The 23,637-nt window shown below is 37.4% G+C and overlaps 1 protein-coding gene across 1 annotated transcript in view; it reads right to left on the reverse strand.

The window, feature by feature from the left end:
• Positions 1 to 613: 613 nt before the first annotated feature.
• The window catches only part of LOC140141227 (telomerase protein component 1-like), a 48,432-nt gene continuing 25,408 nt past the window's right edge, over positions 614 to 23,637 (reverse strand). Inside the window, exons 8-18 of the mRNA XM_072163024.1 lie at positions 22,723 to 22,806; positions 20,367 to 20,481; positions 19,396 to 19,592; positions 18,172 to 18,274; positions 17,382 to 17,509; positions 15,725 to 15,937; positions 14,194 to 14,406; positions 12,942 to 13,139; positions 12,446 to 12,667; positions 8,844 to 9,018; positions 614 to 816 (exon numbers count right to left, since the gene is read on the reverse strand). Of these exons, the coding sequence (XP_072019125.1) occupies positions 635 to 816; positions 8,844 to 9,018; positions 12,446 to 12,667; positions 12,942 to 13,139; positions 14,194 to 14,406; positions 15,725 to 15,937; positions 17,382 to 17,509; positions 18,172 to 18,274; positions 19,396 to 19,592; positions 20,367 to 20,481; positions 22,723 to 22,806 (1,830 nt within the window). The 3' untranslated portion in view covers positions 614 to 634. The remainder of the gene's footprint in view (positions 817 to 8,843; positions 9,019 to 12,445; positions 12,668 to 12,941; positions 13,140 to 14,193; positions 14,407 to 15,724; positions 15,938 to 17,381; positions 17,510 to 18,171; positions 18,275 to 19,395; positions 19,593 to 20,366; positions 20,482 to 22,722; positions 22,807 to 23,637) is intronic.

The raw sequence follows: 23,637 nt of genomic DNA on the forward strand, positions 1-23,637 counted from the left end.
ATTTTCATGACTATATTTAGAATCGGCATTAAAATGAGTACAAACAAGCCTAGTATTAGTTCGGTGGTTCTTAAGTTAGCTCTTGATATTTTGAGAAAATACCTCAAAACTTTATGTTGAAGCCTATGGCTACCACACAGAGCATTAAGTCATGTTTTGTTGACTCTGAGATAAAATGACTCCTTTATATCTCTGATAAAGATTTACCACTTTGATATAATAAGGCCAAGAAATAAAATTATTTGTTTGCCCTTTCATGAAAAAAATCAGGAGGGTCGGTAGGTCGATTAAAAAAAAATTTAATATGATGTAAACAGCGGATGTTAAAGTCCCACATTTGTTTCAAAGACAAAACACAAACAAAGAAAAATGAGAACCGTCATGGAAACAGTCATTTGCCAAAGTTTGGGATTCAAAATGCTAAAAAATATCTTAGAAAAGTATAAATTATTTTTTTAATTATTTTTTTTGCAAAAAATTATGAATTTTTGGAGGAAAAATTACGAATTTTTTGAGGTTATAAAAGGAAAAAATAAATAAAAACGCAACCCAAGATTTTCTTGATTTTTCAGTCGGTCAGGAAAGGGCAAACAAACAACTTTTTTGGGGGAGGGGCCTAACATTACATTTCCATTCAACGTCCATCGGTTTTGATTTTACAGCACGTTTTGAAGCCTCCCAACTGACAGAATTGACACAAGTAGGCAAGCGTTGGTTTACGCCCCGGTGGTAGATGTATTGCTTTACTGCAAACAATGCATGTGTGTTTACCAGGAAATCTGGGGCCAGGTGGCGGGTGGAATGTGCAGCTCATAGCTGTGCAGAATAGAAAAAAAATATGTCAAATTTAGAACCAGAAATCAGATAAGAAATGTAGATACGGTGATCCTAAATCCCCAAAAAGATGCAAATTCAAAAGTTGCAGATTGCTCCGTTGGATATCCTATTCAGTATTGAAGTTATACGTAATGTTACTTTGTCAACACACGCTTGAGTAATGAACCACGATCGATACAATCACCACACAAAGTATATGGCACTCGAAGGCATACCAAAATAGCGTGATCTGGTAACCAAGAGAATTACATAACCACTTTGATGCTGAATTGATTTGTACACAAACCGTTCATGAACAAGAGAACTAGTGCTGTGCTTTCCATTGATTAGAACATTGAAATTCAACTTTTGATTTATATGCTTGGGTTTTCGATCACCGTTTCTTTAATTTTCAATCAACAAATGAGCTCTTAAATCAGAGCTATAGGTGAACAGGTATTGACTGCTGACATATAGACTAGGAGCCCAGACAATTTATTCAGCTCAGAAGAGACAAAAGGTTTGATGGTCTGATTATGTTAGTAAAGGCCCAAGATTCAATATTCCATATTGCTGCCGGGTCACAGCCTGTACGTTCAGCCTGGGGGTCACAAAGTAGGGGGCCAAAAATGCATTTATTCAGCTCAAGAGAGACATGGACAAAACTTGTTGGATATCACTCCCAGGAGGATACTTTTCGTGCCTATAGCAATGACAGCAATTTTGGCCTGTACGGGGGCCCAGACAGTAGCCCCAAAGGGGCCCGCCCATATGGTGTTATTCAGCTGAAGAGAGACAAGGATGAATCTTTTTGCATTGGAACTATTACACATTGGGCGCACAAAAATACCAATGACAGCAACTTTTTCCTGTACGGGAGCCCAAAAAGTAGCCTCAAAGGGCCCAATGTCCCATAGCTGATTTATTCAGCTGAAGAGAGACATGGATGAATCTTTTTGCATTGGAACTATTACCCATTGGGGTTTACAAAAATACCAATGACGGCAACTTTTTCCTGTACGGGGGCCCAGACAGTAGCCTCAAAGGGCCCGATGCTCCATAACAGGTTATTCAGCTGAAGGAAGACATGGATAAATCTTTTTGCATTGGAACTATTACACATTGGGGTGCACAAAAATACCAATGACAGCAATTTTGGCCTGTACGGGGCCCAGACAGTAGCCTCAAAGGGCCCGATGCCCCATAACAGGTTATTCAGCTGAAGGAAGACATGGATAAATCTTTTTGCATTGGAACTATTACACATTGGGGTGCACAAAAATACCAATGACAGCAACTTTTTTCTGTACGGGGGCCCAGACAGTAGCCTCAAAGGGCCCAATGCCCCATAACAGGTTATTCAGCTGAAGGAAGACATGGATAAATCTTTTTGCATTGGAACTATTACACATTGTGGTGCACAAAAATACCAATGACAGCAACTTTTTTCCTGTTCGGGGCCCAGACAGTAGCCTCAAAGGGCCCAATGTCCAATAACTGATTTATTCAGCTAAAGAGAGACATGGTTGAATCTTTTTCAATTGGAACTATTACACATTGGGGTGCACACAAATACAATGACAACATTTTGTTCCTGTACAGGGGCCCAGACAGTAGCCTCAAAGACCCTGATGTCTCATAACAGGTTATTCAGCTGAACGAAGACATGCATAAATCTTTTTGCATTGGAACTATTACACATTGGGGTGCACAAAAATACCAATGACAGCAAATTTTTCCTGTACGGGGGCCCAGACAGTAGCCTCAAAGGGCCCGATGCCCCATAACAGGTTATTCAGCTGAAGGAAGACATGGATAAATCTTTTTGCATTGGAACTATTACACATTGGGGTGCACAAAAATACCAATGACAGCATTTTGTTCCTGTACAGGGGCCCAGACAGTAGCCTCAAAGACCCTGATGTCTCATAACAGGTTATTCAGCTGAACGAAGACATGCATAAATCTTTTTGCATTGGAACTATTACACATTGGGGTGCACAAAAATACCAATGACAGCAAATTTTTCCTGTACGGGGGCCCGGACAGTAGCCTCAAAGGGCCCGATGCCCCATAACAGGTTATTCAGCTGAAGGAAGACATGGATAAATCTTTTGCATTGGAACTATTACACATTGGGGTGCACAAAAATACCAATGACAGCATTTTGTTCCTGTACAGGGGCCCAGACAGTAGCCTCAAAGACCCTGATGTCTCATAACAGGTTATTCAGCTGAACGAAGACATGCATAAATATTTTTGCATTGGAACTATTACACATTGGGGTGCAAAAAAATACCAATGACAGCAAATTTTTCCTGTGCGGGGGCCCAGACAGTAGCCTCAAAGGGCCCAATGTCCCATAACTGATTTGTCTAATTTTCCAAAGGGCCCAATGTCCTATAACTGATTTTTCAAATTTTGTCATCTTCAAAGAGACAACTACACCAGGAGTGCTTATCTTAAGAAGGATGAAATTAGACTCGAAGATGACCGCTGGTGATCTACCAATGAACTACCCATTCAGCTGAAGAGACACATGGATGAATCTTTTGAATTACCCATTGGGTATACAAAAATACCAATGACACCAACTCTTTCCTGTATGGGGGGGCCCAGGCGGTAGCCTAAATGGGCCCGATATCCCATAACTGGTTATTCAGCTGAAGAGACACTTGGATGGATCTTGTTTAATTGGAACTATTGTACATTGGGGTCTACAAAAATACCAAGGATAGCAACTTTGTCCTGTACGGGGGCCCAGACAGTAGCCTCAAAGGGTTTGATGTCCCAAACTGGTTATTCAGCCAAATAGACACACGGATGGATCTTTTTGAATTGGAACTATTGCATATTGACAAGTTATGGGACATCGGGTCCTTTGAGGCTACTGTTTGGGCCCCCAAATAGGAAAAAGTTGCTGTCATTGGTATTTTTGTAAACCCCAATATACAATAGTTCCAATTCAAAAAGATCTGTGTGTCTCTTTGGCTGAAAAACATTTTTAATGGTTTTTAAATACTAAAGTGAACAATAGCCCATGAAGAGTGACACATTTCAAGGCACTTATAGGCACTATATAAAAGAAAACCACATTTGCCAATCAGTGGTTCACCGTAGCTTAGGAACAACAAGTGTAAAGGGTAAAGCATCAGACATGTGAAATAAGATCCTTATGCACGCTGCTCTTGAAGGATGGTGCTCCATTGTCAGATATGTCTCCGACTACCCCATCTGGTAGGCTATTCCAAAGGTGAACTGAAGTGTGGATGAAGGTCCTGCCAGTAGGTATGGTTCTAGAAACTGATACTTTGAGAGCATGGTATGGTATGGACAGGCTTTGGTAGCTGTGCCTTCAGATCTGATGGGAACAAGCTGGTGTGCATTTTATATTAAAAGGACTGTTGTTGCAGCCACTTGACGTTTTTGATGGAGAGATGTGATGTTCAGCTCTGTACTTGCTTCCTCTTCGCTCACGCTTATGATTGAAGGTCCTTCCTCTGGATAGAGTCTAGTAATCCTAGAGTGGGTGTGCTGGCACTCATCTTAGACAGTGAGGCGTCTTTCATCACACTGCAAACTTTAGCCTTGTAAACAGTTGCTCTGCCTCTGAAGCCTCTCTGATATCAAGTTTATTTGCAACTCTCCTCAGAGCGCCCACCTTCTGTCCTGCTCTGTATAAGGCGTTAGAATTGTGCTTTTCTGTCGACTGTGACTCCCCGGATCTCCAGCTCCTCCTTCTCACCCAGTGTGGTGGTACCAAACAGAATATTTATCTTGGTTTGATTCCTCTTTCTTGATACCGTGTTGCCATTGCCTTACATGGAATCATATGCGTAGATGTAGAATTGGGTTTCACACTCATCACCCAGGTCATCAATGAAGACAGAGAATAAAAGTGAGTTCAATATTGACCCGTAATGGAGGATGGCCAGATACAGACAACTTTGATGGAATGATCTGTCAGGTAGCTACTAATCCAGATGAGCAGCTTGCCGTATATTCCTTTTGCCATGATCATATTCCATTATGACAGACGTTATTGAATGCTCCTTTGATATCCAGGGCAGTCAGGCGCAGGTCGTTGCCTCTGCCCAGGAAGTTGGACCACTCTTGGGTTAGTTATATTGTGGTATGGCCTAAATCCAAACTGTCTATCTGATATCAGTTGGTTTTCAAGGAGGTAATTCTGAAGTTGGTTCTGTACAACAGCCTCCTTGCTCTTGCTGGTGATGCAGAGCAGAGGTACATAGATGAATTAAACTTCGCATCTCGTATAAATGTATAAATAGGGATGAAAAATGCAGTATTCCATTGGCTTGGAAAAGCTCCCTTGGAGAAGCAAAGCTCAAACAGCAGACTGAGTGGTCTTGCCAGTTCTGCGCTGTATTCCTTCAGGACGCTTGCAATGATTTCATCAGGACCTTTGAGCATGTTGTTGAAGCTGAACTTCAGGAGCAGATTTTTCTGTGCGGGGAAGCTAACCTTTTATAGCGGCAAAGGTCTGGCAAAATGTTTCAGCTTTGACTTTTGATGTAGTGTAGACTTGACGCCCATTCTGCAACACTGGTATATCAACTCTGATGGACTTACCAGACAGGGTGTTAGAATTTATGGGCTATCGGGCCCTTTGAGGCTACTGTCTGGGCTCCCGTACAGGAAATTAGTTGCTGGCATCGGTATTTTTTGCAAACCCCAATGAGTAATAGTTCCATTGCAAAAAGATTCATCCATGTGTTTCTTCAGCTGAATAAACCAGTTATGGGACATCGGGCCCTTTGAGGCTACTGTCTGAGCTCCCGTACAGGAAGAGCGTTGCTGGCATTGGTATTTTACAAACCCCAATGGGTAATACTTCCATTACAAAAAGATTCATCCATGTGTTTCTTCAGCTGAATAACCAGTTATGGGACATCGGGCCCTTTCAGGCTACTGTCTGGGTCCATGTACAGGAAAAGTGTGTAAACCCTAATCATGCTAATTATGGGTAATAGTTCTAATGCAAAAAGATTCATCCATGCGTCTCTTCAGCTGAATAAATCGATCACTTATGTGACATCGGGCCTTTAAGGCAACTGTCTGGGCCCCCGTACAGGAAAAAGTTGCTGTCATTGGTATTTTTAGACCTCAATGTGCAATAATTCCAATTCAAAAGATCCACTCACATGTCTATGTTTCTTCAGTTGAATATAAAGTTATGGGATATTGGGCCCTTTGAGGCTATTGTCTGGGCCCATGTACAGGAAAAGGTTGCTGTCATTGGTATTTTGTTGACCCCATGTGCAAAAGTTCCAATTCAAAAAGATCCACACATGTGTCTCTTCACCTGAATAACAAGTTATGGGATATTGGGCCCCTTGAGGCTACTGTATAGGGCCCATTACAAAAAAAAAGCTGCTGTCCTTTGTATTTTTGTAATCCCCAATGGGTAATAGTTCAAATTTAAAAAGATCCACCCATGTGTCTCTTCAGCTGAATAACCAGTAATGGGGCATCGGGCCCTTTCCTTTGAAGCTACTGTCTGGGCCCCTGTACAGGAAAAAGTTGCTGTCATGTAGTGTCATTAGTTTTATTGTAAACCCCAAAGGGTAATAGTTGCAATGCAAAAAGATTCACCCAATTCTTCCTTCAGCTGAATAACCTGTTATGGGGCATCGGCCCTTTGAGCAGTGTCCGTTTTAAGGAAAAAAATCTGGTCATCCGCCGGATGACCATGCCATGAAATCTGGTCATCCGCCAAAATTTTTGGTCATCCGTATATTATCCCCCAAAGATCTCTATCCATATCCCTCTTCTTAGATTTAGAAGTAGAAGCATTAGTTTCTTCGCCACGGGTCCCATACGAAGAAATTCGAATTGAAACGAGGTGACGTTGAAACAACGTTTTGCTGTCAAACTGTCACGACCTCAAAGGCACAGTTCCAAACAAGCATAATTGCGTGGAAGCGATGTTCAGTGTAATGTATCATTTACAGATTCCTTCTAACAGGCCAAAGGTCAACGAAATAATAACACAATCACAAAGACACAGTACGACTGTACGAGTACGGAGTAAAAGAAATCTGCACAGTGCACACTAATTATAATCGAGCCCAAACTAGGTATGTGGGGATGCGGCGGTGTGAAAGCGAAATACGAAGACTTCCGGGATGGATGTTATCATGTTCCATACACGACCGTGCGTAAGCTTAATGATTTTAAATTGACTTTATCGAACAATTACTATTTCAATTAGTTGGCGATTTTAGCTTTAAAATCATGGAAAACTGATTGGGAAAACTGAGATATAATTACGTTTTAAATTAATTTTGATGAGGAATCGTAGGACATCGTTTCAGACACTGTAATGGTGAAAAATATGTGGACGTCCGCCGGATAACCGGCAGTGAATTTCTGGTAATCCGACGGCAATTTTGGCCATCAGGACGCCCGGATTACCACTTAAAACGAACACTGCCTTTGAGGCTACTGTCTGGGCCCCCGTACAGGAAAAAGTTGCTGTCATTGGTATTTTTGTGTACCCCAATGTGTAATAGTTCCAATGCAAAAAGATTTATCCATGTCTTCCTTCAGCTGAATAACCTGTTATGGGGCATCGGGCCCTTTGAGGCTACTGTCTGGGCCCCGTACAGGAAAAAGTTGCTGTCATTGGTATTTTTGTAAGCCCCAATGGGTAATAGTTCCCATGCAAAAAGATTCATCCATGTCTCTCTTCAGCTGAATAAATCAGCTATGGGACATTGGGCCCTTTGAGGCTACTGTCTGGGCCCCGTACAGGAAAAAAGTTGCTGTCATTGGTATTTTTGTAAGCCCCAAAGGGTAATAGTTCCAATGCAAAAAGATTCATCCATGTCTCTCTTCAGCTGAATAAATCAGCTATGGGACATTGGGCCCTTTGAGGCTACTGTCTGGGCCCCGTGACAGGAAAAAAGTTGCTGTCATTGGTATTTTTGTGCGCCCCAATGTGTAATAGTTCCAATGCAAAAAGATTCATCCTTGTCTCTCTTCAGCTGAATAACACCATATGGGCGGGCCCTTTGGGGCTACTGTCTGGGCCCCGTACAGGCCAAAATTGCTGTCATTGCTATAGGCATGAAAAGTATCATCCTGGGATTGATATCCAACAAGTTTTGTCCATGTCTCTCTTGAGCTGAATAAATGCATTTTTTGGCCCCCTACTTTGTGACCCCCAGGCTGAACGTACAGGCTGTGACCCGGCAGCAATATGGAATATTGAATCTTGGGCCTATACTAACATAATCAGACCACCAAACCTTTTGTCTCTTCTGAGCTGAATAAATTGTCTGGGCTCCTAGTCTAATACCAAAAAAACTTGATAGTTAGCATAATATGTGCTTACTTTCGAGCACTTTTAAAACATGCAAACATGAAGAGCCCCATCCACAGAAGTGTAAAGGGTTTTGAGCAAATCATCGATATACATAGTTATATACAAACAAGTAAACCTGCAAATGTGTGTCTCAACTCCATTAGCTCAGTTGGGAAAGTGCCGGACTATGGTACAATTTCATGTTTTTCACAAGCGCTTGATAGTAAGCACATATGCTAACTATCAAGTTTTTACTGTATTTGTCTTTATTTAGAATATAATGGGGTGAACATAACTGGTACCTTAATTCTTTTGCTGTCTGTATTTCACAGTTTTGCCAATAGCTGCCCAAGGCACACTTTTTTAGTCCCCATGTACGGCAATCCAATATGTTGGTTTTACCATAACATCATGCATAGTGTATTATGCATATTATAGTCTGGGGTACATTTACAAGAACTACTTTCTTTGATACATTCAATCCCATGAGAACTACCTGCCGATTGGCCAAAAAGAAGTTTTCATTATCAATTGGCCCAATCAGCAACATTGTTAGAATAATTTCATCATACAAAACAATTGGGGTGAATTATTTGCAAAGCTCCATTCTGATTGGTCATTAAAGTGAAAATATCATGTAATTGACCAATCAGAGGCAATGTTAGATCGGCAGGTAGTGCTCAGGGGGTTAACTTACCAGCTTGTTTGTCATTCTTGAAATTAGGTGGTACAAAATTTCCACACTGTATACAGCAGTCTTTATTTGGAAACGGTGTTTGACCAAACGCTCCACGGCCATTCTCGCAGAACTGACACATGCCGTACTGAGTACACATATTGGGTTGGTTGACTGGTGTCATACAACGGAATTTCTGTAAATCGGAAACAAATACAGAAAAAGTCTTGAATAGATTTTTACAAAATGAGTTTTATTTTTCTCTCTTTTTTCCCCTAGCCAAACTAAATTCATGTACCGTATTTGTTCCATTAACCCCCAGGGTGCTTAACAAAATCATTTTGGGTGGGCACTTATTCTTTGCATTGGTTAGGCCAACAAGACATCAAAAAGGCCCAAAATATTCATCTATCGTCACCAGTGTTTCATATGTTTCAGACCATGATTCAGATTTGCATGAACAGTTAATAAACTTATATAAGTTTGCTTGTTGTGAAGTCATTGGGTGGGCGCTTATAGAAGGGACTTGACCGAGTCACATACAGAACTGAACAAAACAACTGGAGGTTAGGACTAATTTCAATCAGGGCTAACCTGACATGAGGTCAGGTCAAAGGTTATTCCTTTGTTCAGTGAAAAATTTGTATTATTCATGTTATATCATTACCCATCAGTTGTAATTTCTCTAGCTGTGTTAAGGGATGGGGTATGAGCGTTTGGACAGTATTTATTGTGGGACATTAGAGCACATCAGACATATCGAATTGCATTCTGAATACGAAGAATGTCCTTCTGATATCAAATAATTTTGATTTTTTGAAATTTGCAATGTAATACACATTTTATGGCAAATGATTAAAAATTGATATTTTTGATATTTATCAGTACTCAAAGTAAACTTTATAAATCTGATGATAATATGTACTTAAAGTGTATGTAGGTGGGATGAAAAGCCGACAATCAATTGAAAATTTTGACCTTTCATATTGAAGATATGGAATTTTTCCCCCCAACACCACAAAAAAAATTAGGTCATTTTGAGAAAAAATCCATATCTTCAATATGAAATGTCAAAATTTTCAATTGATCATCGGCTTTTGCTCCCAGCTACATACACTTTAAGAATATATCATTAGATTTATAAAATTTACTTCGAGGACTGTTATATATCAAAAATGTGAAAAATATCAAATTTTAATAATTTGTCATAAAATTTGTATTTAATATATCGTGAATTTCAAAATATGAAAATTATTTGATATCAGAAAGACATTCTTCGTATTCAAAATGCAATTCAATGTGTCTGATGTGCTCTCATGTCCCACAAAAAATACTGTCGAAATGCTCAAAACGCTCATTCCAAATCCCTTAAGGATAAGGCATTACTATCACTAGTGGAAGTTTTGGATGAGAAAACGGACATTTTGATGAGAATCGGCCAAAATGGTGAGAATTTAATTTTCTCATTCTTTTGGATGAGAAAATAATAATCGGGGATTAGCAATTCCCACCAGTTTTAATAAGACAATAATGATTGACACACACACCAGGAAGTTTCTCATCCAAAAGAATGAGAAAATTAAATTCTCACCATTTTGGCCGATTCTCATCAAAATGTCCGTTTTCTCATCCAAAACTTCCACTAGTGTAGGTGTTCGTGATCACAGTCTTTATTTAACACGCCACCGGTAGATGTCGTTGTAAAGCAGTGTTTGAGTTGGTGGTGGTGGTGGGAAGGGGGGGTTAATAAACAGTCGATAACCGACCATGAATGATCAATTAATTGTCAATATTCAATTAAATTCTAAAACCTAACAAGCAAATGATGATCACAGACTGTCATGTTCAATCGCAGATCGCTAAGGATGATTAGGTCGGGTGGGAGGGGGGTAATATGTGTGTGGTTGAGGGTGATGGAGGAAAATCGATAATCGATAATCGATTATCGATTATCGATATCGATAATCAATCATTTATCAATACAAAATGTTTAAAATGCATAGGCCTACATAATCGACAAAACTAGATATCTGCAGTAATTTGAAAATATGATATCTCTAAAGTGCTAGAAAACCAACATTTTGGATCATTTCTATGCATATCATATCTCATGCAACCTGAATGAACCAAATTTGATTCCACTTGGGATTTCAACAGCTTAAAATTCAAATTTTTTAAGTAAAATACGGTTCAAATATTTTGTTCTGAATTGGAAAATCTCTCTTGGTATAAAATGGCAATAAGAGGATTTTTATCGTCAATTTCAAACTTTGTTATCTTAATCATCATGGCCGTGGACACATGATACTCTATTTTGAAAGCCACCCGAGTTTCCATTTTGACAAACGAATCAACACAAAAATATCTTTAACGTTGTCGTCAATACAAGAAAAATCACAAAAATGCCTTTTCTCAAGAAAAATTTAGCACCGAAAATAAATTTTCTTAAAAATCGCTTTTTTAAATTCTTTATATATGCTTAATAACTTAAAAAAATAAAAAAATAAAAAATAAAAAACCTATACTAAAATATCGTAAAAGTAACACGTGCTAGTATGATAGCCTTATTGTTGGGGGGTTTGTGACCATGGTCATCAGACAAATCAAATTAAGACAAAACACGAGAAAAAAGATAGCCAGCAGTACATAGAGTATCATGATGCCTACACTAGTGGAAGTTTTGGATGAGAAAACGGACATTTTGATGAGAATCGGCCAAAATGGTGAGAATTTAATTTTCTCATTCTTTTGGATGAGAAAATAATAATCGGGGATTAGCAATTCCCACCAGTTTTAATAAGACAATAATGATTGACACACACACCAGGAAGTTTCTCATCCAAAAGAATGAGAAAATTAAATTCTCACCATTTTGGCCGATTCTCATCAAAATGTCCGTTTTCTCATCCAAAACTTCCACTAGTGTATATATATAAAAGTTTCTTCACAAAGCTAAACTTAAATGTGTGAGGATTTTTGTGTCACATAATGTATGTTTAACTCCAGTAAACTCTTTGATCATTACAATGATTAAAGCTGGTCTCTACAAGTACACAGGGGTTGATGTACATAGACCGCTCGATCACTTGTTCAAAAAAGTTCAAAAAAAGATAACTAAGTCGAAGCCAACCAATTTGCATGTACTATATGAACGATAATTGTACAAGGATTACTTGGCGACATCAAAATTTGAAGAAAAATTAAGCCCGGGTTAAAAACCGGTAAAACTTGAAAATTTATGAAAATTCAGCTCAAAATCCAAGATGGCGGCCGTAAAGTGAAAATTGTCAGAAGAAGAAAACTAAATCGAAGCCAAGCCATTAACATGTCTCACATGATAGGTAATTGCATACAGATTAATTGGGGACTTTAAAAAATGAAGAAAAAATTCGTCTTTGGTTTCAAAATGCACAAAATGGCAAAAATCCAAAATGGCGGATATGAATAAATGATCAGGGCCTCACCTGTGAAGTATAAACTGATAGCTGGTCTCTATTTTTATCCCTTGAAAAAGAAAAGTCTTGTCTTTTTGAAAGGTTTTTAACTTTGTTTACACCTTTTGTATTAATCCCCTGGATGTTGTGTCACATTTTCCCTGTTTTTACATAGTCAAAATTACTAACCTTCAGGTACTGAGATCGCTGAAAGGAGTGAACTTTCGCTCCACGGCTATCCTTGCGGAAAAAGTCAATCAACTTTTGGACCGATTTAGCTCTGGATAATTGGTACGGTACCTCTAAGATAACGGTTGCATCATCCGTGCAATGGTTGAGGAAGTAGTCGGCTAGCTTACTGTGATAAGCTTGTAATGTGGATTGGTCTTTGTCCAAGAAAGTTTGAACAGCCTTTGAAAAAAAAAGCAAAATATATACGCTATTGAAGTGACGTAATAATCGGATTAACTACCATAGCAATAGATGTATACAATTTTTGAATAGATCGCCCTGCACAACAACGTTCACGTGGTACCTATCCATAGATGTCAAAAAATGCTAATCACTTGCACCTGTAAAATTAGTATCTTTGAAAAATCTATGATTGCAGATCGACATACATATAGGTGATGAGTGAAACCTGCTTGTAGTGCAGGGCAATCTATTCAAAATCAATCAAACTCACCCTCCTAATAGACATGTGAAAGAACTGAAGCCGTTCAACTTCTCCTGATCTTGTAGCGCTTCTCAGGAAAGGTTTGAGTGTTCGTCTTGCCATGGACCAGAATAACATGGCAATTGGCGTTGGCATATCATCACTCAGGATAAGCTGTAGTTCTGTTTCCTTCAGACCTTGTTGGGAACATTCCAAATAGCACAGCATCTACATAGGAAGAACATAAATTGTCATTAGACAGGAAAAACCTCCTATGTGTTATTGGCCCCTGAACATGTTTAAAGCAAAACCAACTATGCAACCTGTTGGCAGTTTTGTGTTATACATGTTCAGGGCCAAAAGCACTTATAGGAGCTAGTTTTTCCTGCCCAACTACGAAATGATGAACAAAATATCCCTATTACCGTGCTGAAATATTAATGCCTTGAGTCTCATTTGATCAAGATATCTTAGTATTAAAAAGTATTTTCAACAAGGTTAACCTCTTTTTAAGGGATCGGATAGCATTATGTCTGCAGTGTCTTTTGTGGGACATGATAGCACATCAGACACATTGCATTTTGAATACTAGGAATGTTCTTATGTCAAATAATTTAGATTTTTTTTAAATTTCCAATGTAAGACTAATTTTATGGCAAATTATTAAAAATTGATATTTTGACATTTAGCAGTCCTCAAAGTTAACTGTATAAATCTATAATGATATGAACTTAAAGTGTATGTAGCTGGGAGAAAAAGCCATCCATCATTTGAAAATTTTGACTTTTTGTATTGAAGATATACATTTTTCTCATTCTCAAAAAGACCAACAAATTTGAGGTCTTTTGGAGAAAAAAAAGTATATCTTCAATGCGGATGATCAAATTTTCCAATGGATGGCTTTTCCTCCCAGCTACATACACTTTAGGTACATATCATTAGATTTATAAAGTTTACTTTGAGGACTGTTAAATATCAAATATATAAATTTTTAATAATTTGCCATAAAATTTGTATTATATCCCGAATTTCAAAAAATCAAAATTATTTGATATATATTTTGTATTTACATACCTTATTCTAGACTATTTAATTTAAAGGGGCCCAAATTGGGTGCCATAAATTAATGCTTGGTCCACATACCACATCCTGGTCAGCCAAGTGCCCGGTGACTTGCCAAAAATTACTTTTCCCCGATTGTTTCCCTTCACTAGGCACATAGTAATTGACTTTCCCCAAGTCTTACCTTTTAAACTGCCTGGGACCTTCCCCCAAGTCTTACCTTTTCAACTACCTTGGACTCGTCCTCCCTGATAAGACGAGCCAATATAGCCGCCAGTAGTCCTTCTAAAGTTTCTGGAAGACCGCTGATGTATTCTGTCACTTTCTCAAAGATGCCAAACACTCTCAACTCTTCACATGCCATGGACAGCCACAGAGGATTGTTAGCTCCTTCTGCTTCTGTCAGCATTTTGAGTTGTCCTGGATCAAGAGTCTAGAAAATAATGGGAAAGAACAGAGGAATTAACAATATGGGCAGTACTGCCTTAGTTTCTTGCAGTCCCTTCCTTATAAACGCTTCTTGTCAGCAGTTTGACATAGCGCCATCAATAAAGTTTCTCCAAGTAGGTCTCTCTCTCTCTTGAAAGTTCAGTCGCTTTCTTTATGGTTAAGTCTTCTTTGATTTCTTTCAGCTCTTTTTGAATTGCTGATATCCACATAGTTTTTGGTTTCCCTCTTGGTCGTTTTACGTGTCGTTCGTATTCTTGAAGAGCTTGCTTTATCTGGGGTAGTCTCAGGAGGTAGTCTCAGGAGGTGTCGTAACCAAAGGAGCCGCCTCTTCTTGATTTTATTACTCCACTTTGTTTCCTTGGTTTTCTCGTAGAGTTCTTGATTTGAGATTTTCTTTGGCCATTTGATGTCTAATAGCCTTCTCATCAGGGGAGATCTTTGGAAAATGTCAATTTCTTCCTCGGTTGATTTTGTTATTGTCCATAGTTTGCTGTTGTACAAGAAATACTTTCTACATACGTGTTGAAACTTCTCAGTTTGTTTTTGGGCATTACATTCTTGTTTTTGAAAACGTGATTTAGTTTATTATAAGCTGCTATGGCAAGACGCTTCCTTCTTGTGATATCGGATTTTGTGTCCAGAAGTGATCCGAGATATTTACAGGATCTCCAAGTGTCATCACCATTCCATTTGATTTTCAACATAGTACTAGTGCCTTAATTTCTTACAGTACCTCTGATTGGTTAATGACATCAATAAATCATCTGAGTAACCAATCAAAAAATAGCTTTTATATCTTTTACTAATTGTAAGCTTAATCCCCTCCAGCCAGCCCTTCTGACTATTCTTTCCATATCTCTGATTTGCTCAATACATATGATATAGCCCCCTTTCCCAGCCAACAATTTTACGTCGTTACAATGTTCAAAGTTTGTGTATTAAAGTAATCTATGTTGTACTGAAGTTGTCATCTACGTTGTAAATACGCAAATTAGTGAACTCGTTTTCATGTTGTGACAACATTATTTGCAATGTTGATTTTCACACGTTGATATGGCGTCAGTATGACATTGTTTCGACGCCAACTTGTGAATGTAAGGTTCATAAATTGTTACAGCGTTTGACATGACTTAATAGGGACGTTTGAATAAATAATACACTCACAACTTGATGTTAAAACAATGTCATTACAAATCATGTTATATCAACGTCCAAAAATCAATGTCGCAAAATAAAAATAAATTAAATGCAAATTTTGAATAAAACAATCACTTTTTTCACAAAGCAATCTTTTTACTTACCTTGTTAAACCTTCCAAAATAGTTTTTGACAATATCCCTCTTTGCATCTTCATTCAACTGGGAAAGCGCCACCAGCTTGGCTTCAGGGATACGCTTTTGTAAGTCTGTCAGTGTGTTGCCCTCATGAGTTGTAGAAGTAACAAATCTCACTTTCCCATGGCAACTTGTTGGTATCCATTTAAATTCTTTTGTAAATGCATCTTCTTGTCCCAGCTGAAATGAAATATCAAATCATATTGGGCTATTCCATATAAAATCCACACTACCCCTGTGGAAGATTTAGCTAAATTCTTCCACAGAGGGAGTATTAGTTTGAAATAGAATAGACAGTTGGGTAACTTCCATTTGAAATACTCACTCCAGATGTGGAAGATATATATAGGTAAAGCCATATACAGAGGGAGGGAGTATGGGTTTTAAAATGATTAATGATTGTAAATTAAGGTGTATTCCACTATAAAATATATATCAATATCATACACATGAGCACAAGAAATTCCGAAAATTTCTGACACAGAGAACTCCTTTGATGTTCAAGAATGTAAAGCGTGACCTTAAACACAAAAATTGGGAACGCTATTTAGCATAACAAACGGTTAGTTCCTGATAGATGCACACAGTTCTATGGGCCATGGAAATGGTTATTTGCATAATAAATACAATATTAAAGCCTTTTCTAGCTTGTTTGTGTATAAATGATATGTCATGACTGATCCCCGCTAGTATTTGTAAAAAATGTCAAAATAAAGTCCCAATTGACACCATTTTGTGGACCGTTTTGACACTATTGTTGTTATCATTGCTTAAAACAAAAAGAATATGGGTATCCAAAACAGAAGCCAAAACAGACACCTCTTGATCCATACACAGGGGTGTCTGAGGGGATGAAACCCCCAGTATTTGTAAAAGAGTCTCAATTGGCACCATTTTGTGAACCATTTTGACACCATTTTTGTTATCATTGCCTAACACAAAAACTGAATGGGTGTCCAAATCAGAAGCCAAAATGGACTCTGTTCTATCCATACGTACGCAGTGGAAAATAAAAATATAGGCCAAATTGAAAGTAATTTTGTGGACCATTTTTACACTATTATTCTGTGATGTGAATAATTTATATCTTCCATAAAATTTAAAAGTTAAAAGCAAAACAAACTGGTTTTATTGTTTTCCAACATTATTAAAAAAAAACACCAAAATTTTGTTTTTTAAATTAGGACCCTCAACAGGGAGGCACAGCTTGGTATGCCCAAACCAATCTGCCACTGCCTGAATGGGTGACTCTATATATAATCTAGTTTTTAAAAGTTGTCAATAAAGTTGTTAAAATATCCAAATTTATATGTTAATTATGTGATTTGATCAGGCAGAATCAGTTCAAGATGTTGGGGGACAATTATGTCAGTATTTCTTATGTAATTCCTTTGTATTTGTGATAATTAAACATTAAATAACTTTCTAACAATAGATGATAGAAAGTGTCAAATGACATCAAGCTCACACAAACCTAATATTAGGAAAAAAATGTAATGTATTATCAGTTTCAAGAGAAAGAATACATTTCAGGGTTTATAAGTATCAAAAAAATCTCAAATGTGGACATGGACGAATGCATCTCCCTTTATTCTGCCCTACGCTTATAGTTCAAAGCCCTCACCTGATTAACAGCATCTACCACAATCAGAAGCTGATCTCCAGATTTCCCATACTCCTCCAACAAGGCTGTCAGTATTTTATTAGCTTCTTCATTTGATGTTTCACTGGTCAACTTGCTTAGTCTTGGGTCTGTTTGTATAAAGGAAATTACAGTCACAACATGGAACTCATAAAAGTAAAACACTAGACAACAAATGAAAACTTTTTTATCTGTTACTGATGAAAATTCATGCATTCTTGGCTAAATCAGGGCTGCTGAGTTCAAATATGAAGTCAGAATTTACCCAACACGTCACACTTTCAAATTAGTTTTTACTGAGAATGCTATATAAAAAGACATTATAAAATATATCTGTCATTATATATTTTTACCACAGGAAAGCTCTGGCTACATAATGTTTATGTACAAAAAAATTCTTGCAGATTAATCATAAAATTTGAATTACGTTATGGTACACCAGAATGAAATTACAACAGTGGCCTATGGAACAGTGTAATACACATAATCATGCATAACTTGCAAACACAAAATCGGAATCAACCGAAATTTTGAAAATAAGCTTTTTCATGGATATCTACTGAAAAATGTCATAAAAAGAGGATGCTAGGATCACAAAGTACTCCTTTAAATATTTTTTTTAATTTTGTAAAATAAATTTTGATTTATTTTAAAAAGTCTTGGAGGGAGAACCTAAGAACCCTTTAAGTGTGAATAGTCTTATGTTTTTCCTGACCAAAACAAACTACAGACCATCTAATAATGTAACTAGTTATAAAATTCTTCAATTTACCATCTTTGTTAGCCAGGGCTTTGCATAGTCTTGCTATTACACTCGACACCCTGTTGGATTCGGCTGTGCAGCCCACAAAATGAGAAAACACATTCAAACCAGCCTGAAAGAAAGAACAAACAAACAAATAAAGGAAAAAAAATAGAAAATTATAATCTTTTAGGCCTATATAATAAGCAGTCAAAATAATGCAGTTGATAGGGCATCTTACTGCAGTGCAAGAGGTCCAGAGTTACAGCTCAGTGTTTACTTCTGTTTTCAGAGCGTCAAGCCAATCAATTAATACAAATCGCTGAAGCAAAAAACGATGTCGTCTATATAAGTTGAAGAAATCTCAACTTCCAAGTGATATCGCTTGACATGTGAATGCATCAACTAATCATTTCCAACCAATTGGATCTATTATTTTGCCAATTAATTTACCTTTCTCAATTATTAACTTTTGGCAAAGAATTAATAAGCCCAATCGCCATTGTAACTTCCGGTTATTTTGGGACACTTTGACCTCTGACATATCGGTGAAATATCTGTAATTATTATTAATTCATTATTGTCATAATGCTATCATTCAAAATATTTAAATAATTAATTTATTCCATAATAATGTTTTTTGGATTGTTTTTATTTTTGTAAAACATTTTAGATTATATTTTGTACGCACAAAACCATTTTTTCTGAATTTTCCCAATAGGTCAAAGGGCAAAGTGTCCCAAAACTGCAAAAACTGTCCCACAATGAATTGCAAACTTCCAATGTCGATTGGGCTTATTCAAAGCAATAATTATTGAGAGCAATGGATGTTCTAAATATGTATTTTGTGGCATATCTGACATTTTACTTGTCGTCTGCAATCGCTATTGACATGATATGTACAAATGCAAAAGCGATGAGCAATCATTGCAAAATTCGGCGATTGCCCATCCCTTTAGCCTTAGCCTCCATCACATACTTGTCAATGATCTGCAGCAATAATCAATGGAGGCACTCCATCAGCTGACATACATATCCATACATGCATATCAAACAAACAATCGAACAAGCAAAAACTAATCTTTTTATGATATACACACCTTCTTAGCCTCCATCACAGACTTGTCCAGGGTCTGCAGCGACAATCAATGGAGGCACTCCATTAGCTGACATACATACATACATACACCCCACCCCCACACACCCCCCTACATACACACAAACAAGATCTTCACATGATGTACATGTACACACCTTCTTAGCCTCCATCACAGACCTAGCCATCAATGCAGACTTTCCTTGTCCAGGGTCTGCAGCAACAATCAATGGAGGCACTCCTTCATCAGCTGAAGCTTCTTCATTTGCATACTTCATGATCACCTCTATTTCTTTCTCTCTGCCAAACACCAGCTGCCCTTTTTGGACCATGTAGATACCGTGCTGTTGCTCCTCTAAAATACGAGAGATAGATGGGCGTGTAAAGCGTGGCTGGGGAGGGGGTTAATTACCCTACATGTAGCAAACATAAAACATTTTTGAAATGTTTTTAACATAAAACATTTTTGAAATGTTTTTAAAACATTTTAAGCAGGTTAATTTTTTTTAGGTCTTTTGGGGAAACAAATGTATATCTTCAATACGAAAGATCAAAGTTTTCAAAAGATGGACAGCTTTTCCTCCCAGCTGCATACACTTTAAGTACATATCACTAGATTTATAAAGTTTACTTTGAGGACTGAGTTTACAATAATTTGCTATAAAATTTGTATTATATCACAAATGAAAAAAAAATCCAAATTGTTTGATATCAGAAGGACAATTCTCTTATTCAAAATGTCTGATGTGCTCTCGATCTCATGTCCCACAAAAAATACTGTACAAACTTTGCTATCCGCTTCTTTAACCTAATGAGAACTAGTACTACCTGCCTATTGGTCAAAAAGAAGTTTTCATTATCAATTGAACCAATCAGCCACATTGAATAATTTCACCACACAAAAAAATTGGGGTGAATTATTTGCAAAACTCCATTCTGATTGGTGATTAAAATGAAGATATCATGTAATTGACCAATCAGAGGCAATGTTAGATTGGCAGGTAGTGTTCAGGGGGTTAAAAGAGCGAAAAAATAATATTGGGAAAGGTATTGACTTGAGGCAATGTAGGGGATAAATTTGAACTTCCTACAGAATAATTGTTTTCCAATTACAACTTCAAATTCTTACCTATTTGTTCTGGGCTAGCAGTTTCCCCTGCTATTTCAGGATATTTCTTGCCAATTGCTTCCTTAAAAAAGTCCAGTACTTGTTTACCAAATGCTTCAAGGCCTTTGAGTTGAATCTGCAAATACATGTAAATATGCACGTAGCCATGTTACCAGCATCAGTTTTTGACTTTTCTATAATTAGGCCTAAAAAATTGTTTGATTGGCGTAACATAAAAAAATTAGGGTAGGTAGGTTTTTAAATTTTATTATCTTTTTTGCAAAAAAAAAAGAAAAAAAAAAAAGTCAGGGTCGGGCCTACTTTTAGGGTCGGTCGAGTTACGTAATCAAATCATTTTTTTGGCCTTATTGAAAGCGTGGACTTTTATGGTATTAGACATGGTATCTAAACCGTGGACCTATTACACCTACCTATACCCCATATGCATTATTATGGCGTGTAGCATCATCTGCCGCTCTCTTATGACTGTGGACGTCCACAGTTGCTGTGGGTCCACACTTCAAAGTGCAATGTCATAGGTGGGTCCACGTTTGTCGGTGAAAACAAATGCACCCTTACACATACACACCCCTACACCATGCTTTTATATGAAGCTTCCAGTCTGCACTCCCAAAACAAAATTTTACTACCAACATTCACTACCAACTAGCTAGCACATACTTATAATGCAGTCATTATGCAGTGAACATTTATCATATACCTCCACGACCCATTATTCAAAATCTTGCACTGTGATTTGTTGAAACGCATCACGTGAAAGACCTTTAATTAACAATAAAATTATGTTCTTCTCGCATAACAGCGCACAGCAAAGCGCGATGCGGTATATTAGTGCCGTTACACATCTACACAAAGCATAACGCTCAGTTACGCGTTCAATATTTCCGCAATACTCGCTGTAGCTTGCGCTTTGGTTCTGCATACACGCTCCACCTTGAACAACTTAAGATATTTGGGTAAAAAAGTGATATTTTCTCTTTAAATCGCACTATTTTGTGGTAAAAGAATAGAAATAAAGGGTGCAGCATTATCATTTACACCCAAATAATGTGTCCTCGGCAGTAAAAAACGTTACTGCCTCGGACATATTATTTGGGTGTAAGAGATAATGGATTACCCTTTATTTCTTAAAGCAATAATATGTGATTTGCATAAAGAATAGATTCCTATTTAAATGTTTGTTTTCACTGATCACATTGTCCTCTTTTAATTTCGAGCCAAACAAATGAGGTTTAATGAAGAAATTTGCGATTTCATTCCAGCGCCTACAATGCATGTACTACGCTCACCGATCGTAACATGTAATACTGCACGGAACATCGTGCTCGACGTGTGTACACATAAGCTGACATAAACGGAAGATGTTAGCAAGTAGTCGATCGATGAACTCTGAATAAAACCGGGTCGACCCCAGGCGGCGGATGACATGATCGAGCCGGCAACTCGTGAAACCGCCTGGCCGTATGGCATTTTTCATATACTCGGTTAGTTTTGTGGGGTTCATTATCAAACCCCAACGGTTTTAGCTTGTATTTATATTATTTATCAACATAGGCCTATTTGTTTGTGATATTTCAAGCGTTTTAAAATGTCAAAATAATCCCATTCAATTACACGGTTGACGATGAAAATTTACTGAATTTAGGGAATGCACATCATCCACCACCTGGTCGACCCGGTTTTAATATAAAAAGTTAAATTTTACTGTTATTAAAGCACTTCAGGCTTAGTCTTTTACGTGGTATTTTAGTACACCACTGGGGCATTATAATTACACAAAAAGTAGAAATCCGAGTAAAATTGAGGGCGTCGCTGTGAAGCAAATCACACATTATGGCTTTAAATGCAGGCTGCATGTTTTGCCTTTCACTGAGCAAGCTAACACACAGATTTAGTTGACAGACACAAAAAAAGATAAGTTGACAGGTTTAAGCAGAGGCATGCCATAAAGTTTCACCAATTACAAAAATGTGCTATTCCATTTAAAATTCATATTCCCCTGTGGAAGATTTTGGATATATCTTCCACACTGGGAGTATGCATTTCAAATGGAATGAACACATTAGGTAGCTCCATTTGAAACTCATTCTCCTTCTGAAAAAGATTCAGGTTGAATCTTTTGCAGAGGGTGTATAAAATTCAAATGGAGCTGCATGTGTTCATTCCATTTGAAATGCATACTCCCTCTGTGGAAGATATTTCCTAAATCTTCCACAAGGGGAGTATGCATTTTAAATGATCATGCAGATGTGTTCATTCCATTTGAAAGGCATACTCCCTCTGTGGAAGGTATTTCCAAAATCTTCCACAGGGGTAGTGTGGATTTTAAATGGAATAGCCTAATCATACAGCTTACCCTTCCATCATGTACTCCATCAAATTGACAGTCATACTCAAACACACTGTTGGGGAATCTCTCATGTAACCTCTTCTTCAATTCCTGAAATGAATTTGAAAAAACTTAAAAGGTTATACAATGTATTGTTGGTCGAAGCAGCAGAAAAAAAAGTAGTTCACAGCATCTTGCGAGTGGTAGTGAGCTTTAGCACAAATTGCATTGCTCAATTCATAGCGAGCGTGTAGAAGAATTCAAATATCACAGATATACTTGTGTAGTTCCTGTGGTTCTTGAGTTATGTTGTAAAGAGGGCTGAAACAACAACACTTTTGTAAAACGTACATAACTCGTTAACAACAATAAATTAAGCAAGTGTTCAAAGTATATGATTTGTAGAATGAACTTTTGCAAAACACCATTTGTTATTTTTCAATAATATATTGCTTCAGATCATGTAAATCAATTTTTTTTGGCTACTTCGACCAACAATACCTCGAATACCCTTAACAGTGAATATAATTATTAAGTAACTATTTGTTATAGTGAAAATTGATATATGAACTGAAACTGAAAGAGCAAAGATGACTACAGTCCAAACTCTTTTGATCCAGTCATGACGACAAAGCATTGGCCGGATAAGATCATTTTTAATGATATTAAGCAACATTTTTTCCTATTTTCTTTCCAGAAATTCCTGGATGATTTTGCATGTATAGATTATGTGGTGTTTTTTTTCTTGTGTATGAAATAGGTTAATAAACGCGTATTACTTGTTGCTCGAAAATTAGACAAAATAATGCACTTGCGCTGATGTTGATGCATCTAATACGAGTTCATTAACCTATAAATGACAGTCAACCTATTGTTTTCCAAGTCAAAGAGCGACCAGGCAAGGGCTGATTTCAACCATGCTCATGTAAAGAAAAATTAACA

The sequence above is a fragment of the Amphiura filiformis genome, chromosome 19 (genome assembly GCF_039555335.1).
Source record: "Amphiura filiformis chromosome 19, Afil_fr2py, whole genome shotgun sequence".
NCBI classification, from domain to species: domain Eukaryota; kingdom Metazoa; phylum Echinodermata; class Ophiuroidea; order Amphilepidida; family Amphiuridae; genus Amphiura; species Amphiura filiformis.